We start from the raw sequence: 19,361 nt of genomic DNA, 5'->3' as shown, positions 1-19,361 counted from the left end.
GTACATGTATAGGTCAGTTTAAGATATATTTTAGGTTGTGAAAATGGAGATTAATTAAGTTACAAGCAAAACCAGCAGCATAGAAATTTCATTTTTTTTATTCACATATATATACATTTATGCACTGTGACAAAAAAACTGCAGGATATTTTACGAAGAACTTTTAACTGAAGGTCAATAAGGGTATTGTCTATTCAAAAACACTGTAAAAAAGTAGTGCCCAGACGTGGGAACGAAAATCACTTTCTAAGCACTTTTTGCTGGTTCACCGTATGGCCTAAAACTCCACCTCTCAGTTTTTTCTCCTCCTTTGTTTGCTAATCGAACCCATAGCATGATGGTCCATTTCCTGTCAGTCTAAGGTCTTCCTCTGGACAGAAGCCTCTTCGTCACAGGGCTGAATTTGGTCATAAATTGTTAGTCTATGCGACTCCTCAGGGAAAGGGTAATGTATGTGTAATGTGCCTGTTCCAGAGAGACAGAGGAATATGAGAGAAGAGGGATGGGGAGGGAGAGAGAGAGAGAGAGAAGTGCATTTATCTGAAAACACTGAGACACACATTCATAGCACTAAATAACTGAATATTCTCTCACAGAAAACATGTTCATGCTGTGGCATTGACGCACTGTTACAGATGTTTCTCTTACTAAAGTACTAAAAAAAGAGTCTTTACAGCCGCGTGTGAAAGCCAAGCATTGCATGCAAAGTTCAGCAACATCAAAACACTTCAAACCACACAATGTCCACTTTGTCATCACATCCAACCCTTAAACAGGCGCATAGGTACTTATATACAGTATATATATATATTAGTGGTGGGCCGTTAACGGCAATAACGCTGATAACGGCCCACCACTTTTATTTATATATATATACACACACACTGCTCAAAAAAATAAAGGGAACACTCAAATAACACATCCTAGATCTGAATGAATGAAATATTCTCATTGAATACTTTGGTCTGTACAAAGTTGAATGTGCTGACAACAAAATAACACAAAAATCATCAATGGAAATCAAATTTATTAACCAATGGAGGCCTGCATTTGGAGCCACAAACAAAATTAAAGTGGAAAAACACACTACAGGCTGATCCAACTTTGATGTAATGTCCTTAAAACAAGTCAAAATGAGGCTCAGAATTGTGTGTGGCCTCCACGTGCCTGTATGACCTCCCTACAATGCCTGGGCATGCTCCTGATGAGGTGGCGGATGGTCTCCTGGGGGATCTCCTCCCAGACCTGGACTAAAGCATCTGCCAACTCCTGGACAGTCTGTGGTGCAACGTGACGTTGGTGGATGGAGCGAGACATGATGTCCCAGATGTGCTCAATCGGATTCAGGTCTGGGGAACAGGCGGTCCAGTCCATAGCTTCAATGCCTTCATCTTGCAGGAACTGCTGACACACTCCAGCCACTTGAGGTCTAGCATTGACCTGCATTAGGAGGAACCCAGGGCCAACCGCACCAGCATATGGTCTCACAAGGGGTCTGAGGATCTCATCTCGGTACCTAATGGCAGTCAGGCTACCTCTGGTGAGCACATGGAGGGCTGTGCGGCCCTCCAAAGAAATGCCACCCCACACCATTACTGACCCACTGCCAAACCGGTCATGCTGAAGGATGTTGCAGGCAGCAGATCGCTCTCCACGGTGTCTCCAGACTCTGTCACGTCTGTCACATGTGCTCAGTGTGATCCTGATTTCATCTGTGAAGAGCCCAAGGCGCCAGTGGCAAATTTACAAATCCTGGTGTTCTTTAGCAAATGCCAAGCGTCCTGCACGGTGTTGGACTGTGAGCACAACCCCCATCTGTGGACGTCGGGCCCTCATACCTTCCTCATGGAGTCGGTTTCTAACCGTTTGTGCAGACACATGCACATTTGTGGCCTGCTGGAGGTCATTTTGCAGGGCTCTGGCAGTGCTCCTCCTATTCCTTCTTGCACAAAGGCGAAGGTAGCGCTCCTGCTGCTGGGTTGTTGCCCTACTACAGCCTCCTCCACGTCTCCTGGTGTACTGGCCTGTCTCCTGGTAGCGTCTCCAGCCTCTGGACACTACGCTGACAGACACAGCAAACCTTCTTGCCACAGCTTGCATTGATGTGCCATCCTGGATGAGCTGCACAACCTGAGCCACTTGTGTGGGTTGTAGAGTCCGTCTCATGCTACCACGAGTGTGAAAGGACCACCAACATTCAAAAGTGACCAGAAAGCATAGGTACTGAGAAGTGGTCTGTGGTCCCCACCTGCAGAACCACTCATTTATAGGGGGGGTCTTGCTAATTGCCTCTCATTTCTACCTGTTGTCTATTCCATTTGCACAACAGCAGGTGAAATTGATTCACAATCAGTGTTGCTTCCTAATTGAACAGGTTGGTTTCACAGAAGTGTGGTTGACTTGGAGTTATATTGTGTTGTTTAAGTGTTCCCTTTATTTTTTTGAGCAGTGTATATATAAGTATATATAAGTACCTATGTGTGTTACACATATCTAATAAACAGTTAGACTTGGATTATTGCTAAACAAAAACACATGAGTGTGAATACCTGCCGTCTGTGTAGTGACTGGACTCCTTTACCCATCTCCTCCTCCTGAGAAACACAGCAATCACAACTGCAGCTACAAAAACCATAGAGAGAGCTGCCCAGACGATGTAGTGAGTACGGTCTCCATCAGATATACAAAGAGAAACAAATTAACCAGTTAAATACATTAAAACCAGCTGTCCTGTACATAACATAGATGTCTCAGTAAACATGGAATATAAATAAATAAGTTATCTTTAGATAATTACAGATTAATGTGTTTAGTGATGTAGATATCATCAGAAAAAGCTAAAAAATCAGTAATCAGGGATGTGAGGAATTATATGTTGAATTGTTATACCAGGACTGTGGACACAGTGTGTGCTGATGTCAACTGTGGTTGTCTTGTTGCTGAATGTGTTTGAAGCCACACATGTGAAGCTGTCATTATCTGGATTCTGAATTTCCAGAAGAAGATACACTGTGGCATTCAAGCTGGAGTTTCCTGTGTGGTTTATTATCATGTTGCCTTTATACCAAAAGAGACTGAGTCCTCTCACATTCCTCACTGAACACAGTAATGAGCAGAGGTTATTATCTGGAGAACTGTGGGTGACTGTCACATTAGGTGCTGATACAGTTTCTGAAAGAAAGATAAAAGAAATATGAATCAGTCTAAGACTTTCTTCACATGTTCATTTTGTATTAAACTGAGAAACAATCTTACCATACACCTCCAGATGATATTCCACCTTTATATTGACGTATTTCAGACTCTCTACAGTATAAGCACCCGAATCTTCTGTGTTCAGGTCTGTCAGTGTGAAGAGCCCAGTCTGAATGTCCCAGTGGAGACGATTCTTAAACCTCTCAATAAAGTCTGTGTCTGTGACTTTATTTAACACTTGTCCAATGGTTCTGCCTTCATATTGTATAGTCCCACTAAGAGGCACCCAGGTAGGGAAGGTAAGAGACGTCCCCACAGCACTGTTCACTACTGTCCTCTCAGCTGAAGTGCTGGTGAACATCACTGGAAGAGAAACAGTGCTGATTTTAGGTTCTATGTTCTTGTATCTAAATCTCTACTGACATTTAAAAAGAATATAATACAATAGTATTTAAACTTAAGAAGCAGACTAAATTCAGCAATGAAACTAGTTAACAGGCTCTCTCTAATTAAAACAATGTGGTTTATTCTCTTATTCAAAATGTTCCTGTGTGCATATGTTTACAATTACATGGTCCAGAATAAACAAGCAGAATAATGACTTTCAGCACATTTCACACTATGTAGCATGATCTTGTATAATTAAGTACAATATGTAAATGTTCAGAGCTGTTATCGTTAGTGCAGCATGGACAGATAACCATCTTCAGATCTTATCACTGCTGTCCTCAGATGATCCTTCATCACTTCACCCCTACATCCTACAGCACCTCACCTGAGACTCATCACATTTTACTATTTTACAAACAGCCAGTAAGTCTTGGAAGTATCAGTTAAAATGATTGAAGTTTTAAACAAAGGGAAGTTTACAACTTCTCCAGGGACATGTGACCCATTTGAGTTAATCTTCTCATCTTCCTGTTTTTTGAGGTGTTCATATTCCCACAAACACCTCACCCATTGAATTGTGTGTGTGTGTGTGTGTATGTGTGTATGTATGTAATATATAGCTGAAGCCCTAGGTAAGTTAAATATAATTATATAGGCTATATATATATATATATATATATATATATATATATATATATATATATATATTAGTGGTGGGACTTTAACGCGTTAATTTCGATTAATTAATTACAGGAAAACTAACGCATTTTAACGCATTTAACGGACGAGACACTTTTGCACCGTCGTGGAATGTTTCTCAGTGCGCGAGTTCCGGGCATACAGATTATGGACACACAATAAGATGATCATGATGGAGATGACTGAAGAGGTTACGCTGGTGGATGGGAAATTTAAATATAAGAAACTTTCAGATGGAAGTACAAACAAAAATAGTGTTATTTACACTTTATGTAGGAAGGAGTTCGCTTATCACAGGAGCACTTCCACCCTTCGTTACCACCTCAACGCAAAACATGTTGCGGCTAGCTGGGCGTACACTGTGCGATATTTTAAATCGTGTACTCAGCTCCAGCTCAAACTGTACGACTAAATCGCAGGGAGAGTCGGCTCGTGGAGCTGCTTCAACAGTGCGATACTCTCACGAGGGGCGATTTGAATTTCAAACATGTTTGATGTTCTTGCGACGCTGCGATTTCTGATCGGGAGTTGGTCGTGAGGTGTGAATCGTTCCTCGTTTACCTGTGTAAACTATACGATGCACGACACGCGATTGAGCCGAAACGAGTGAAAAATCGGCTGAAAATGGGCCAAAAATCGCACAGTGTACGCCCAGCTTAACGCGCAGGTCAGTAATGATAACTTAGCTGCTAAATGTATTCCTAGTACGATAGGGTGACCAAACGTCCGTAATTCACATCCTGTGAGGAAACGTCCTGGTTTTTAAATGACCTTCATTGGACCATTAAGACTGGATTAAACTTTCGCGAATGGCCGTAGCGCGCGACTCCGCACGCGTTTATACATGATGCGTCACATTATTTGTGTTGTCCGCTCTCTGTGGTCGAAGATAAATGCTTACAAGAAGCGCTGCGAATTGAGTCAACTGATGCAAGTTACGAACTACCGTCCAGGGGTGAGTTTCCCAAAACGTTCTTAGCGCCAAGTACTTCTTAACCTCGTACGTAAGAACGAGGTGACGAAGTACTTGGCACTAAGAACGTTTTGGGAAACTCACCCCAGAAAGACAATGTCGAAGAAAATCCAGCAGCTGTATGATGAGGAAAGAATTAAAACAGGTTATTGTGAAGAGTGCCACAAATGTGGCTCTGACTGGGGATCACTGGACCTCTGTTAGCAACAAGAATGATCTTGGTGTGACAGCTCATATTATAGATGATGAATCTATAGATGATGAAGATCCAGTCATTTTGCTCAAGGGCACCTCAGTCATGGCCTTAGGTCTGGGAATCAAACCCACGACCCTCCAGTCACAAGACCAGTTCCCTACCACCAGGCCATGACTGTCCTGGCTGTGATGTTTTCTATAATTACATTATAAAGCACTTTTTAAGTCACTCTGGATAATTGTGTTAACTGAACATACTCAAGGTGTCATGGCAACACTGCATCATTACTACATTCATGGTAAAGTCCATCCATATCAACCACATCTGAAAATTAAAGTACTGTTCTTAATGATGGGACACAGGTAGGGTTGCAGCGGTAACCGGTTTCACGCTATACCATGGTATTAAAATGCGCGGTTATCATACCGTGTGCGTTTGCTTATTACTGGTAAAAAGCTACCCAGCGGAGAAACTGACCCGCGCATGCGCAACTCCGCTCCGGTTCAGCTACTCAGCCCACAGCGGTGAGAATGGCAGAAAGTGCCTCAGACTTAACAATTTTTTTAACAAAAAAAAAGCTAAACTAAAATCAGCGGCGAAAATGACGTGGTGGCTCCGCCCGTGCACGAGGGTCTCGCGCGCTGTCGATTCGCGAGGTCGTGCACCTCTCGAATTTTGTAACTTTGCGCGCGCTGCGCCTCAGCGCAATGAACAAAGTCATGTTTGCAGGGTTCATACACCTTTATAAGGTGAAATTAAAGTACTTGTCCGTAACTTTAAAGGTCCGTTTCAATATTTCCCAGCACCTTAAACTTAATTAAGTTAAATATTTATACATATACTCGAAATAATTCGCTTTTTCATCACATTATTTAATGGTTGTTTATTTCCAAAACGCCCAATCTTAACGTCTTCACGTTCTCTCATGTTTCGTCCTGGAATTACAAGAGGCTCGTATTTGTTAACGTAATACAAAAGAACTGTGCGGAGTCGCGTGCTACGGTCACTAGTGAAAGTATAAACCTAGCTTTTTAAGGTCCTTGCTTTCACTGGATGTGAAAGACGCCATTAATTTACATGCATTCATTTTCAAATTCTAACGTGCCGGTTTTTGATATGTTAAAACCAGACTCGGTGTGAAAGCCTTAAAATAGAAATCTCTATTGTGAGGATCATGTCAGAAATAAATCCTCTCTTTCTGCAGTATCTGGTTATATTCTAACTTGGCAGTACAACGGACGTTTACAACAGTTGTTGATCAGACAGTTACCCCGGCTGAGTTTATCAGATATTAAATAATTTAAACTTAAATAATTGTACTGAAATCCATGATTTAGGTTTCTCTAATTTTGCAGTATTTATATAAACATGTGTACAGCTTATTTTTTTAAAGGACACATTTTGTATACAATAGTTCCAGGTTTCTACAATAAATAGTTAATTGAACAAAAATAACTTCTTGTAATTTCTTTAAGGGTCAGTGTATCTTTTAATAATATACAAACTAACTGTGATACCGTGATAACCGTGATACCGCGGTATTTTCTGAGACGGTTATCATACCGTGAAAATCTCATACAACCCTAGACACAGGCAGCGGAGACACTGGCTGTTAGGGGTTTAACAGGATTCCCTGCTTAGACAACATATACACACCACATTCACAAACACACACACAACTTGCTTACAGTTAACAAAAATGATAAGTTAGACACCTGCAAAGTAAAGTCAGAGTCCGACGGTTTATATAGCAAACGTTCACATATAAAACTGGTTGGACCTTCACTTCATGTTCAAACATGAGCTGCCAGTTTAATTTATATGGCAAGTATAATGAAGACAAACATTTGAAGTGGAAAAAAGGAAAGACCACAACAGCCCAGCGTGTATAAATGTGAACAAAGACAGAGACGTTCTCCTTGTTTTCTGTTCTTCTTTCATTTTCATTTATTCGCTTTTCTTTCTTTATTTTTCCCTCATTAATGTTAGTCCTTTATTTATTATCTTACCATTTGTAAGGAAAGAGTTCTCAAACTGTTCTAAATTCAGCATTACTCTGATATCTATTCAGCATAACTGTATAAATATGGTAATAAAATGAAAGAAGATGGCGGCCGTGAGGCTTGCCACGGTACGAGCTCTGCTCTTGTGTTTGTTATTTTTTGTGTTGTTTGCCAAAAAGTCTTTTTGTGTAACATACACCCGCTGGGAGTTGCTCTCCCTCAGAGACATTCCCTATGGAATCGATGAAGCCACGATCGCTGCTATTCCTGCAGAGATACTAGCCACAAACTACCTGTCGCACCCGTGCTCCTGGAAGCACAAGCCGGCTGGAACATGACGCCGGGCCGGTGTACTCTGCAGGTTTAGGAAGCGCCCATACCGGCCACCATTACCAGCCTTGCTCCTCACTAACGTCAGATCACTAAAAAACAAAACTGACGAACTTTACCTTCTGCTGCAAACCAATAAGGATTTTAAGGACTGATCTGCCCTCTGCCTGACTGAGACCTGGCTGGATGGCACTGTGCCTGACCTGGCAGTAACCCCACCCGGTTTCTCTCTACATCGGGCCGACAGGTCAGTTAAGCTGTCCAAGAAATCCAAAGGTGGTGGTATATGTGTTATGGTAAACCAGCGCTGGTGTAACAACAATACAGAGCTCAACAGTTACTGCAGTCCTCACCTGGAATATATTGCTGTCAAATGCAGACCGTACTATCTTCCCAGAGAGTTCGCCTCAGTGACTTTGATTGGTGTTTACATTCCTCCGTCCACCAACGCCAATGTAGCCATCTCGGAACTGGCAACATACATAACCTCTGTGGAAAACTCACATCCTGACACGATTGTAGTTGCACTGGGTGATTTCAATCATGCCAACCTGTCTGCGGACCTTCCAAACTACATTCAACAGGTTACTTGTCCGAGTAGAGGCGCTAACACCCTCGACCACTGCTACGTCCCGATTAGCGGTGCTTACCGGTCTTTCCCGAGGGCTCCGCTGGGGAGGTCGGACCATGCCACTCTACTGCTCATCCCAAAATACAGGCAAAAACTTAAATCCAATTATGTAAAATCAAAAACTGTCCATTGCTGGTCCAGCTCTTGCACTGACTCCTTGAGAGGCTGCTTTGAGTGCACTGATTGGGACGTATTCAGCGCAGCTGCGGCCAATCTGGACGAGCTGACGGACACAGTAACGTCATACGTCAACTTTTGTGTGGAGATGTGTATCCCCACCAAAATGGTGAAAATACACAGCAACAACAAACCTTGGTTCACAAAAGACATTCAACTCCTTCGCAAGAAAAAGAATACTGCTTTTATAGAGGGAGATAAAGAGCAATATAAAACAGCTAAATATGAACTCAGAGCTGCGATTAGAAAAGCCAAATCCAAATACGCACACAGATTAGAACAGCAAATAACATCTAATGACACTAAATCAATTTGGCAAAAAATAAAAAACATGACTAGTTACAAAAAAAGGCCCTGCCCTTCACTAGACAGTAATAGAGACCTACCAGACACAATAAATAACTTCTATGGCAGATTTGAACAGCAGCCTATCCCTTCTATTCCGACTCCAGTTCCTCCATCATTACCTCAGTTTCACATTCAGGAGGAGGAAGTGAGAGCCTCTTTTAGTAAAAATAAAAAGAGGAAAGCAGCGGGCCCTGATGGAGTCACCCCAGCTGTTTTAAAACACTGTGCAGCTCAACTAGCTCCAATCTTTACTTTTATCTTCAATTGTTCTCTCAGTCAGTGTACAGTTCCAAAATGTTTTAAGGATTCGGTTATCATCCCTGTACCAAAAACTAACAAAATATCCTGTCTTAATGATTACAGACCTATCGCTCTTACATCCGTTGTTACGAAATCATTTGAACTAATCATACTCTCACACAGAGCCGGGGTGGCTAATCGGGAGATTCGGGAGGATTCCCGATGGGCCGGCTCATGTCAATCTCTAGTTTGGGCCGATTGGGATGGAAAAATAATTTTGGGCCGGATTTGCGCGTGAAACTCCCGGGCTGAAAAAGTGGCCCACTCCGGCCATGCTCTCACACTTGAAAGAACTTACTTCTCATCTCGTGGACAATTACCAGTTTGCTTACCGGTCTAATAGATCCGTTGAAGATACAGTTAACCTGGCTCTCTACAGGATTATGCAACACCTAGAATCCCCAAACACCTACGCCCGGATATTGTTTATTGATTTCAGCTCCGCTTTCAATACTATCAACCCAGTCATCCTCTTCCATAAACTTATGGACATGGACATTGATATTAACCTATGTTACTGGATTCACAGTTTCCTGTCACAAAGAACACAGAGAGTCAGTATGGGTAGCCTCTCATCCCAACCTCTCACCCTAAGTACAGGTGCCCCCCAGGGTTGTGTTCTTTCACCATGGCTCTTTTCACTCTACACAAACACTCACATCCACTCACAGTTCAGTCTCCATTCTTAAATATGCAGACGATACAACAATAATTGGACTCATCAGTAACAATAACGAATATCATTATCGTGAACACGTCAACCAAGCAGTCACTTGGTGCCAAAACAACAATTTACAGCTTAATACATCAAAAACACAGGAACTAATAGTCGATTTTTCACGCTCACCTACTTACAAAACATCCATCCTCATCTCTACTCAGCCTATTACCATCACAGACTCATTCAAATTCCTTGGTACATACATCAGTAGTTCACTCAAATGGAGACAGCATTCACACCAAATATACAAAAAAGCCAATAAAAGACTATATTTCCTCAGACAACTGAAAAAATTTTGAATCAGGCCGAACATCCTCCTTCAGTTTTACACAGGAATCATCCAAAGCATACTTACCTCATCCATAATAGTTTGGTACGGAAATCTGGATAAGCATTCACGAAATAAACTACAATGTATAATAGATAAATCATCCAAAATCACTGGCCACACCCTCCCATCCATAGACACACTGTATCAAAAACGCATCATACAACGAGCCAAAAAGATCACTTTAGACCCCTCTCACCCTGCATATCACTTGTTTACATCACTGCGGTAAAGTTGGTTTCACGTTCGCATATTCGCATATTCGGAATTCTTTCTTCAATAATTTTAAGACAGTATCAGCAAAAGTGCCAAAATGTGCAAATTCTTATTTCTGGCAAACAAAACAAATACCTACAACTTTGTTTACGCCAGGAACATACATATTTTAAGTTGTAGACAACATTTTATTTAAAATGTAATCTTGTGACCGCTACAACGGCACCGTCTACAAATTACATTAACACGGTTAACACGGATGCAAGTGGCGGTATTAAAGGCCCCAGAGCACTGCGCACACTTTTTTTTTTCCAATAATTTCAATAGCTTTTCAATGGACCATCATAAGAGCACCAAAGATGTTTTATTAGACAAAGTGCATCCTAAATAACAGTCTATATATCAGAGTTGGGTATTCATAGTTGTTATCTATTTGTTGTAGTCCATTCTTGTCTTATTATTTCAATAGCTTTTAAATAGTCCATCATAAGACCACCAAACAAGTTCTAATATATTAAGGGCATCCTAAACAACAACCTACAATGCTTATATGTGTATTTCTACCTCTTGTCTATTTGTGGTGGTGAGTTGTTATCTTATTTTAATAGCTTTTACACGGTGCATCATAAGAGCACCAGTCAAGTTGTATTACATAAAGTGCATTCTAAACAACAACCTACAACTCAGATATGGATATTTCTAGCTCTTATCTATGTGTGGTGGTGGGTTTCTGTCTAATAATTTCAATAGCTTTTAAATGGTCCATCATAAGAGCATCAAACAAGTTGTATTACATTAAGTGCATCCTATACAACAACATACAACTGTACAACTCAAATATGGATATTTCTATCTCTTACCTATTTGGGGTAGTGAGTTTTTATCTTATAATTTCAATAGCTTTTAAACGGTCCATCATAAGACCATAAAACAAGTTCTTATATATTAAGGGCATCCTAAACAACAACCTACAACTCAGATATGGGTATTTCTATCTCTTACCTATTTGTGATGGTGAGTTTTTATCTTATAATTTCAATAGCTTTTAAACGGTGCATCATAAGAGCACCAGTCAAGTTGTATTACATAAAGTGCATTCTGAACAACAACCTACAACACAGATATGGGTATTTCTATCTCTTACCTATTTGTGGTGGTGAGTTTTTATCTAAGAATTTCAATAGCTTTAAAACGGTCCATCATAAGACCATAAAACAACTTGTTATATATTAAGGGTGTCAGGGTTGGACCCAGGCACGTGCCTCCTGCCGCCACTAGGCGGAGCCCGCGAGCTGGTACCAGGGGCAATCGAGCCCGATAGGTTACACCTGTTCGGCTGCCTATTTAAAGCAGGCGACTTCAGCAACGCATTGCTGAAGTTGTCTGTCCTCCAATAGTATACGGCGCGAGACTGGGAGACTCTCTCACCATGGCTCTCTCATCCTGGCTGCACCGCGCTGGTGAAGTTCCGTTATAGTATCGCGTAATTTGATAGGAATTTCAAAATAAAAGTAATAAATGAGAAGCTTAAAATTGTATTATTTTTTTTAGCAAATGTACCGTTTCTACATAAATAACTACATATACTAGTTATACCTTCACTCTTTGTATTTACGAAACATCCCATATGGCATTATAAGGATGTTTGCAAAGGATTTGAAAACTTCAATGCACATTAAACTTAATGTTTTGCAGATAAAATTCAGGTAGAAATACATGAAAACACAAACAAAAGATTTCCATTTAGAACTTTATTTTTGCAAAAGCCCCATGGCTTCCCCTCTTTAAACACTGTTCAATTTACAGTTGATTGGTATTCCCAAGTTGTCAAGCACCTCTGCCATAAAATGGTGCATGTCTTGCACAGATTCAAAGCCAAACACGAAAGGGTCCATTACATCACTTTGCTCGTCCTCACAATGCCAGGCTTCTGTCCAAACAATAAAATATTACACAACTATAATAGGTTAACCCATTATAGACGAAATTATTAAAATTAAAATTAGATGAGACAAGCAGACTGATGGTAGTTATATATATATAAATGATCAAGCAGCATTACTAAATTAATTAAATTAATATACATCTCCTTCCACTGTTATTATCTATTTACTTTCACAGTATCACACATTGCAGAATTTAGGATGTACATTGTTCCCATGCGAAGTTTACAATACAGATAACTTAACAGGCTATTCTTAAAAGTTTTCCTTTCCACAAAGTAACTTTATGAACATATACACTGCCAATACAAGACTAGAATGTAAGATTCGTTTGTGTACAAAAACGAGGTATTTCAACTTGCACTAAACGCTGGCGTCGGCCATTGTTTTGCACACAAACGAGCATGCGCGATATGAGGAACGCGTTTATGCCATGGCCAGGCAGCCATGCACAAGCAGCCACGGGGAGGTGGTCTCTTATGGCGCATTTCCACTAGGGCCTGCTTGGCGCGGTACGGTTCGGTACGGGTCGATTCGCAACGGAACGGTACGGTCGCGTTGTGTTTCCATTACAATGGTGAACCACCCCAATGTGGGTGGAGTCGCTGTTGGCGCGCGGGTTGTAGTGTCGTGACATCATTTGTATACGACCACAACACCGGTCGACGCCCCTTAACACATACCATTATTGTATCTTATTTATCTTTATCTTCATTATTGTATGTGGTTGCTCTAATTATTGATAATAATTTGGTATTACTCAAACAGGCTGAACACACCCTGCATAAAAAGCATCAGTCATACAATCAAATGAAATCAAACTTTATTATGAAATATAGATATTTAAAGTACAACATATGTAAATAATATAGTTATAGTTTTAAAAAAGTGCAAAAAGCAAATATATACGTATAGCTTTATATGAAATAAATATTTATAGTACTACAAGCAACATTTTGTGTGCTTTTACTGGCGTCTGTCTCGCATGGTGTTCACAAGTTCGCCAAGCACCCCGAGGAAAGCCCGGTTGAAGGAAACATTTTCCGCCAACTCCGCTCGCCTCGTCAGTGGAAGGGGAATCTTGAACGTAAAAAATAACAAATATTAAACACAAGCATTCCCGTGAAAGCAACAACAATATAGCGTAACTGCACAAAATGTGTAGCACGTCATCCCTGCTCATGCTGTGTTTATGGCTACAGCTAACTAGCAACTAGCAAGGCTAAGAGCTAGCTATTGTACAGTAGTGACTGTGGTGGTAACATTAACTACAAACACAGCTCTAAATTCCTGCGTTTACAATAGATGCGTTCATATTACGTTCATATTACATCTTTTACGAGCCTAGTAGTAAAACTGAAATCACAATACACTCACCATTCTCCGTGGCCTCCAGCACCAACATTGCCGTGTCTGTCCAGCTCTTTCTCTTCCGTTACTGGCTGGCCGGTGACCGTATATGACATCCATTTGCTGGAACCATTTCCAGTCTTTGCGGTTTGCTCCGCTGCGTCCGTTATGGTCCTTCACCGCCCGGTAATCGCGTTAAGCTTTTTTAGCTTGGACCGACCGGCACTGCTGAACGGACCGCTGGTAGCCATGAGTGGCCATTAGCGCGGAAACCTCGCTAAAAACCTTTACATTTCTAGTGGCCCCGTCCAGTTCGCCCTGGATTTTTTGATCGCTGATTATTAACAGAAAGGTTTGTACCTCGGCGTTTGACCAGGGAACAGACTTCGCTCCTTGGGTTTTAAAAATGGCTGAGGAGTCCATAGCATAGCGGAGGAGTCGCTCTCCTGACGCAACCTGTGACGACACTCCCTGGCCAATCAGAGTCATGCTGTTCCTCCACGTCACAGAACTGTACCGCTTCGGAACGGTTAGAACCTCAAGCGAGTCGGTACGAAAAAAGTACCCAAAGGGGCCGGCTCACAGGGTACTGGTACTAATGGAAACACTCACAAACCGTCGCGAATCGAACCGTACCGCGCCAAGCAGGCCCTAGTGGAAATGCGCCAAATTGACATGTACTCTTACAGCCTAAGCCAAGTTCTCTCATCTTCTTACTACGCTCTCGTTGCTCTCTTTCTCTCGTTTTCCCCCTGAGTGTTCTCAGGTTGGTTTTGTTTTTTTTTGTCTTCTCCCTCTGTTCTTCGTCGGCTGTCCTCCAGTGTTCTGGTTGACAGTCTGGCAGGTAACCTGGTAAGAAGCCGTAGGTCTTGTACCAAAGCTTCGTCTTCTGTTTTGTGTATATTTCTCCTTTCTTTCTGACACGTTGAGGTTTTCTCCGTGTGATTTTCGTTCTCCTGTTTTTTCCCCTCTTTAGACGCGTTGTATTTCGTTCCGCGTGTTTTTTGTTTGTTTACTTACCTGTCCAGTACACGTCGAGTTCCTCCGTGTCATTCTTCTGTTGTTTCCCATTGAGTTTTTATTTTTTTTGTTTTTCCCGCATCCGCGGAGGTTTCAGTTGGCTGTCTTTTGCCGTTTCATTTTGGTTAGCGTTTGGGTTCTCACCACGTTAAAAAACCAACGCGTCACCGCCGCGATCGGCGGCAGCGCGTTACAGAGGGCATCCTAAGCAACAACCTACAACTCGGATATGGGTATTTCTATCTCTTACCTATTTGTGGTGGTGAGTTTCTGTCAATAGCTTTTAAACGGTCCATCAGAACAGCGCCAAACAAGTTGTATTACATTAAGTCCATTATGACCAGCAACCTACAACTCGCATATGGGTATTTCTACCTCTTGCCTAATAGTCGTGGTGAGGTTTTATCAAATTATTTCAATAGCTTTTCATAATATTCTGATTTTATGAACAGCACCTGCAAATACCCATGTCTGAGTTGTAGGTTGTTGTTTAAGATGCCCTTTGTGTAATACAACTTTTTTGGTGCTCTTTTGATGGACTACTTAAAAGCTATTGAAATGATAAGATAAAAACTCACAACCACAAATAGACAAGAGGTAGAAATAACCATATTTGATACCGCATGCCTTCTGGAAGACGCTATCCCTACCAACAAAATCAGTCAGACTCAAAAACAGTTTCTTTCCAACTGGTGTCCGGTCACTAAATCAATGTATGATCTGAAAGAATTGTTTGTCTATGTCTGTATATTGTAGTTGTATTTATGCATTTGTTTTTTCTTTTGACACAGAGATGTGAGTATGTTATGCTGTACCGGAAGCAAATTCCACCAACTTGTTGTGTGGTCATTAATAATAAATGAATGAATAAGTACCATTATATACCACCAGTAAATACTAACATTACATACTCAGAAAGGTTGAATTATGTGTTAATAAGATCACATAGTAATGTATCATGAATACCTCACCTCGCTACAAATAACAAAACACAAAGACAGGAAGGAAAGCTTGTATTCAAAATGACACAAACTTGCAGTCACAAACTCACCTGATACACAGAGGAAAAGCAGAGTCCATCGTGTACGCTGTAACCATATCTTCATTTTGGTTTAGTTCATTTTTTTAATTCATACTTTATAGTGGTAATACAATCGTAGCATCTTTAGTGAATCTCCATTACATTGGGGACCCGGCTGCGGTAGAGTCCAATGCTGTTTGCATTCCGTCAGTATGAAGGGGGGTTAGATTTTTTTTCCTGGGAGAAGAAAACTAGACCACCCTGTCCCAAACCATTCTGGACCCTGAACAAGTTGTTGAGCGGGGGGTGGCGTGAGGTGGGCGGAGTCGCGCGCTACGGTCACTCGCGAAAGTATATGTAGCGATTGCTGTAAAATAAATGGGTCTTATTATTTACATTGAGGGGGCGGGACACCTTTTATAAGGTGAAATTAAAGTACTTGTCCGTAACTTTAAAGGTCCGTTTCAATATTTCCCAGCACCTTAAACTTAATTAAGTTAAATATTTATACATATACTCGAAATAATTCGCTTTTTCATCACATTATTTAATGGTTGTTTATTTCCAAAACGCCCAATCTTAACGTCTTCACGTTCTCTCATGTTTCGTCCTGGAATTACAAGAGGCTCGTATTTGTTAACGTAATACAAAAGAACTGTGCGGAGTCGCGTGCTACGGTCACTAGTGAAAGTATAAACCTAGCTTTTTAAGGCGTTCATTTTCAAATTCTAACGTGCCGGTTTTTGATATGTTAAAACCAGACTCGGTGTGAAAGCCTTAAAATAGAAATCTCTATTGTGAGGATCATGTCAGAAATAAATCCTCTCTTTCTGCAGTATCTGGTTATATTCTAACTTGGCAGTACAACGGACGTTTACAACAGTTGTTGATCAGACAGTTACCCCGGCTGAGTTTATCAGATATTAAATAATTTAAACTTAAATAATTGTACTGAAATCCATGATTTAGGTTTCTCTAATTTTGCAGTATTTATATAAACATGTGTACAGCTTATTTTTTTAAAGGACACATTTTGTATACAATAGTTCCAGGTTTCTACAATAAATAGTTAATTGAACAAAAATAACTTCTTGTAATTTCTTTAAGGGTCAGTGTATCTTTTAATAATATACAAACTAACTGTGATACCGTGATAACCGTGATACCGCGGTATTTTCTGAGACGGTTATCATACCGTGAAAATCTCATACAACCCTAGACACAGGCAGCGGAGACACTGGCTGTTAGGGGTTTAACAGGATTCCCTGCTTAGACAACATATACACACCACATTCACAAACACACACACAACTTGCTTACAGTTAACAAAAATGATAAGTTAGACACCTGCAAAGTAAAGTCAGAGTCCGACGGTTTATATAGCAAACGTTCACATATAAAACTGGTTGGACCTTCACTTCATGTTCAAACATGAGCTGCCAGTTTAATTTATATGGCAAGTATAATGAAGACAAACATTTGAAGTGGAAAAAAGGAAAGACCACAACAGCCCAGCGTGTATAAATGTGAACAAAGACAGAGACGTTCTCCTTGTTTTCTGTTCTTCTTTCATTTTCATTTATTCGCTTTTCTTTCTTTATTTTTCCCTCATTAATGTTAGTCCTTTATTTATTATCTTACCATTTGTAAGGAAAGAGTTCTCAAACTGTTCTAAATTCAGCATTACTCTGATATCTATTCAGCATAACTGTATAAATATGGTAATAAAATGAAAGAAGATGGCGGCCGTGAGGCTTGCCACGGTACGAGCTCTGCTCTTGTGTTTGTTATTTTTTGTGTTGTTTGCCAAAAAGTCTTTTTGTGTAACATACACCCGCTGGGAGTTGCTCTCCCTCAGAGACATTCCCTATGGAATCGATGAAGCCACGATCGCTGCTATTCCTGCAGAGATACTAGCCACAAACTACCTGTCGCACCCGTGCTCCTGGAAGCACAAGCCGGCTGGAACATGACGCCGGGCCGGTGTACTCTGCAGGTTTAGGAAGCGCCCATACCGGCCACCATTACCAGCCTTGCTCCTCACTAACGTCAGATCACTAAAAAACAAAACTGACGAACTTTACCTTCTGCTGCAAACCAATAAGGATTTTAAGGACTGATCTGCCCTCTGCCTGACTGAGACCTGGCTGGATGGCACTGTGCCTGACCTGGCAGTAACCCCACCCGGTTTCTCTCTACATCGGGCCGACAGGTCAGTTAAGCTGTCCAAGAAATCCAAAGGTGGTGGTATATGTGTTATGGTAAACCAGCGCTGGTGTAACAACAATACAGAGCTCAACAGTTACTGCAGTCCTCACCTGGAATATATTGCTGTCAAATGCAGACCGTACTATCTTCCCAGAGAGTTCGCCTCAGTGACTTTGATTGGTGTTTACATTCCTCCGTCCACCAACGCCAATGTAGCCATCTCGGAACTGGCAACATACATAACCTCTGTGGAAAACTCACATCCTGACACGATTGTAGTTGCACTGGGTGATTTCAATCATGCCAACCTGTCTGCGGACCTTCCAAACTACATTCAACAGGTTACTTGTCCGAGTAGAGGCGCTAACACCCTCGACCACTGCTACGTCCCGATTAGCGGTGCTTACCGGTCTTTCCCGAGGGCTCCGCTGGGGAGGTCGGACCATGCCACTCTACTGCTCATCCCAAAATACAGGCAAAAACTTAAATCCAATTATGTAAAATCAAAAACTGTCCATTGCTGGTCCAGCTCTTGCACTGACTCCTTGAGAGGCTGCTTTGAGTGCACTGATTGGGACGTATTCAGCGCAGCTGCGGCCAATCTGGACGAGCTGACGGACACAGTAACGTCATACGTCAACTTTTGTGTGGAGATGTGTATCCCCACCAAAATGGTGAAAATACACAGCAACAACAAACCTTGGTTCACAAAAGACATTCAACTCCTTCGCAAGAAAAAGAATACTGCTTTTATAGAGGGAAATAAAGAGCAATATAAAACAGCTAAATATGAACTCAGAGCTGCGATTAGAAAAGCCAAATCCAAATACGCACACAGATTAGAACAGCAAATAACATCTAATGACACTAAATCAATTTGGCAAAAAATAAAAAACATGACTAGTTACAAAAAAAGGCCCTGCCCTTCACTAGACAGTAATAGAGACCTACCAGACACAATAAATAACTTCTATGGCAGATTTGAACAGCAGCCTATCCCTTCTATTCCGACTCCAGTTCCTCCATCATTACCTCAGTTTCACATTCAGGAGGAGGAAGTGAGAGCCTCTTTTAGTAAAAATAAAAAGAGGAAAGCAGCGGGCCCTGATGGAGTCACCCCAGCTGTTTTAAAACACTGTGCAGCTCAACTAGCTCCAATCTTTACTTTTATCTTCAATTGTTCTCTCAGTCAGTGTACAGTTCCAAAATGTTTTAAGGATTCGGTTATCATCCCTGTACCAAAAACTAACAAAATATCCTGTCTTAATGATTACAGACCTATCGCTCTTACATCCGTTGTTACGAAATCATT

The 19,361-nt window shown here is 41.2% G+C and overlaps 1 protein-coding gene and 1 long non-coding RNA gene across 3 annotated transcripts; both read right to left on the bottom strand.

The window, feature by feature from the left end:
• Window positions 1-120: 120 nt before the first annotated feature.
• On the bottom strand, window positions 121-16,201 carry LOC143525085 (signaling lymphocytic activation molecule-like). 2 transcript variants are annotated; one of them, XM_077018601.1, is made up of 5 exons: window positions 15,872-16,201; window positions 3,256-3,558; window positions 2,890-3,171; window positions 2,550-2,670; window positions 121-465 (listed from the first exon to the last, which is right to left on the bottom strand). In XM_077018601.1, exons 1-5 carry the CDS (start codon window positions 15,924-15,926, stop codon window positions 435-437), a joined length of 792 nt encoding a protein of 263 aa, XP_076874716.1. In that variant the 5' UTR covers window positions 15,927-16,201; the 3' UTR covers window positions 121-434. The 2 variants fall into 2 exon arrangements, with proteins under 2 accessions (XP_076874716.1, XP_076874724.1); XM_077018609.1 differs by lacking the exon at window positions 15,872-16,201 and adding an exon at window positions 8,437-8,734.
• On the bottom strand, window positions 13,252-14,394 carry LOC143527790 (uncharacterized). Its single transcript, XR_013134263.1, has 2 exons — window positions 13,828-14,394; window positions 13,252-13,530 (listed from the first exon to the last, which is right to left on the bottom strand). It is a non-coding gene; the product is annotated as an uncharacterized LOC143527790 (long non-coding RNA).
• Window positions 16,202-19,361: the final 3,160 nt, after the last annotated feature.

This window comes from Brachyhypopomus gauderio, chromosome 1 (genome assembly GCF_052324685.1).
Source record: "Brachyhypopomus gauderio isolate BG-103 chromosome 1, BGAUD_0.2, whole genome shotgun sequence".
NCBI lineage: Eukaryota > Metazoa > Chordata > Actinopteri > Gymnotiformes > Hypopomidae > Brachyhypopomus > Brachyhypopomus gauderio.
The sequence above is the reverse complement of the archived record's forward strand: the minus strand, read 5'-3'. Positions and strand labels throughout refer to the sequence as shown.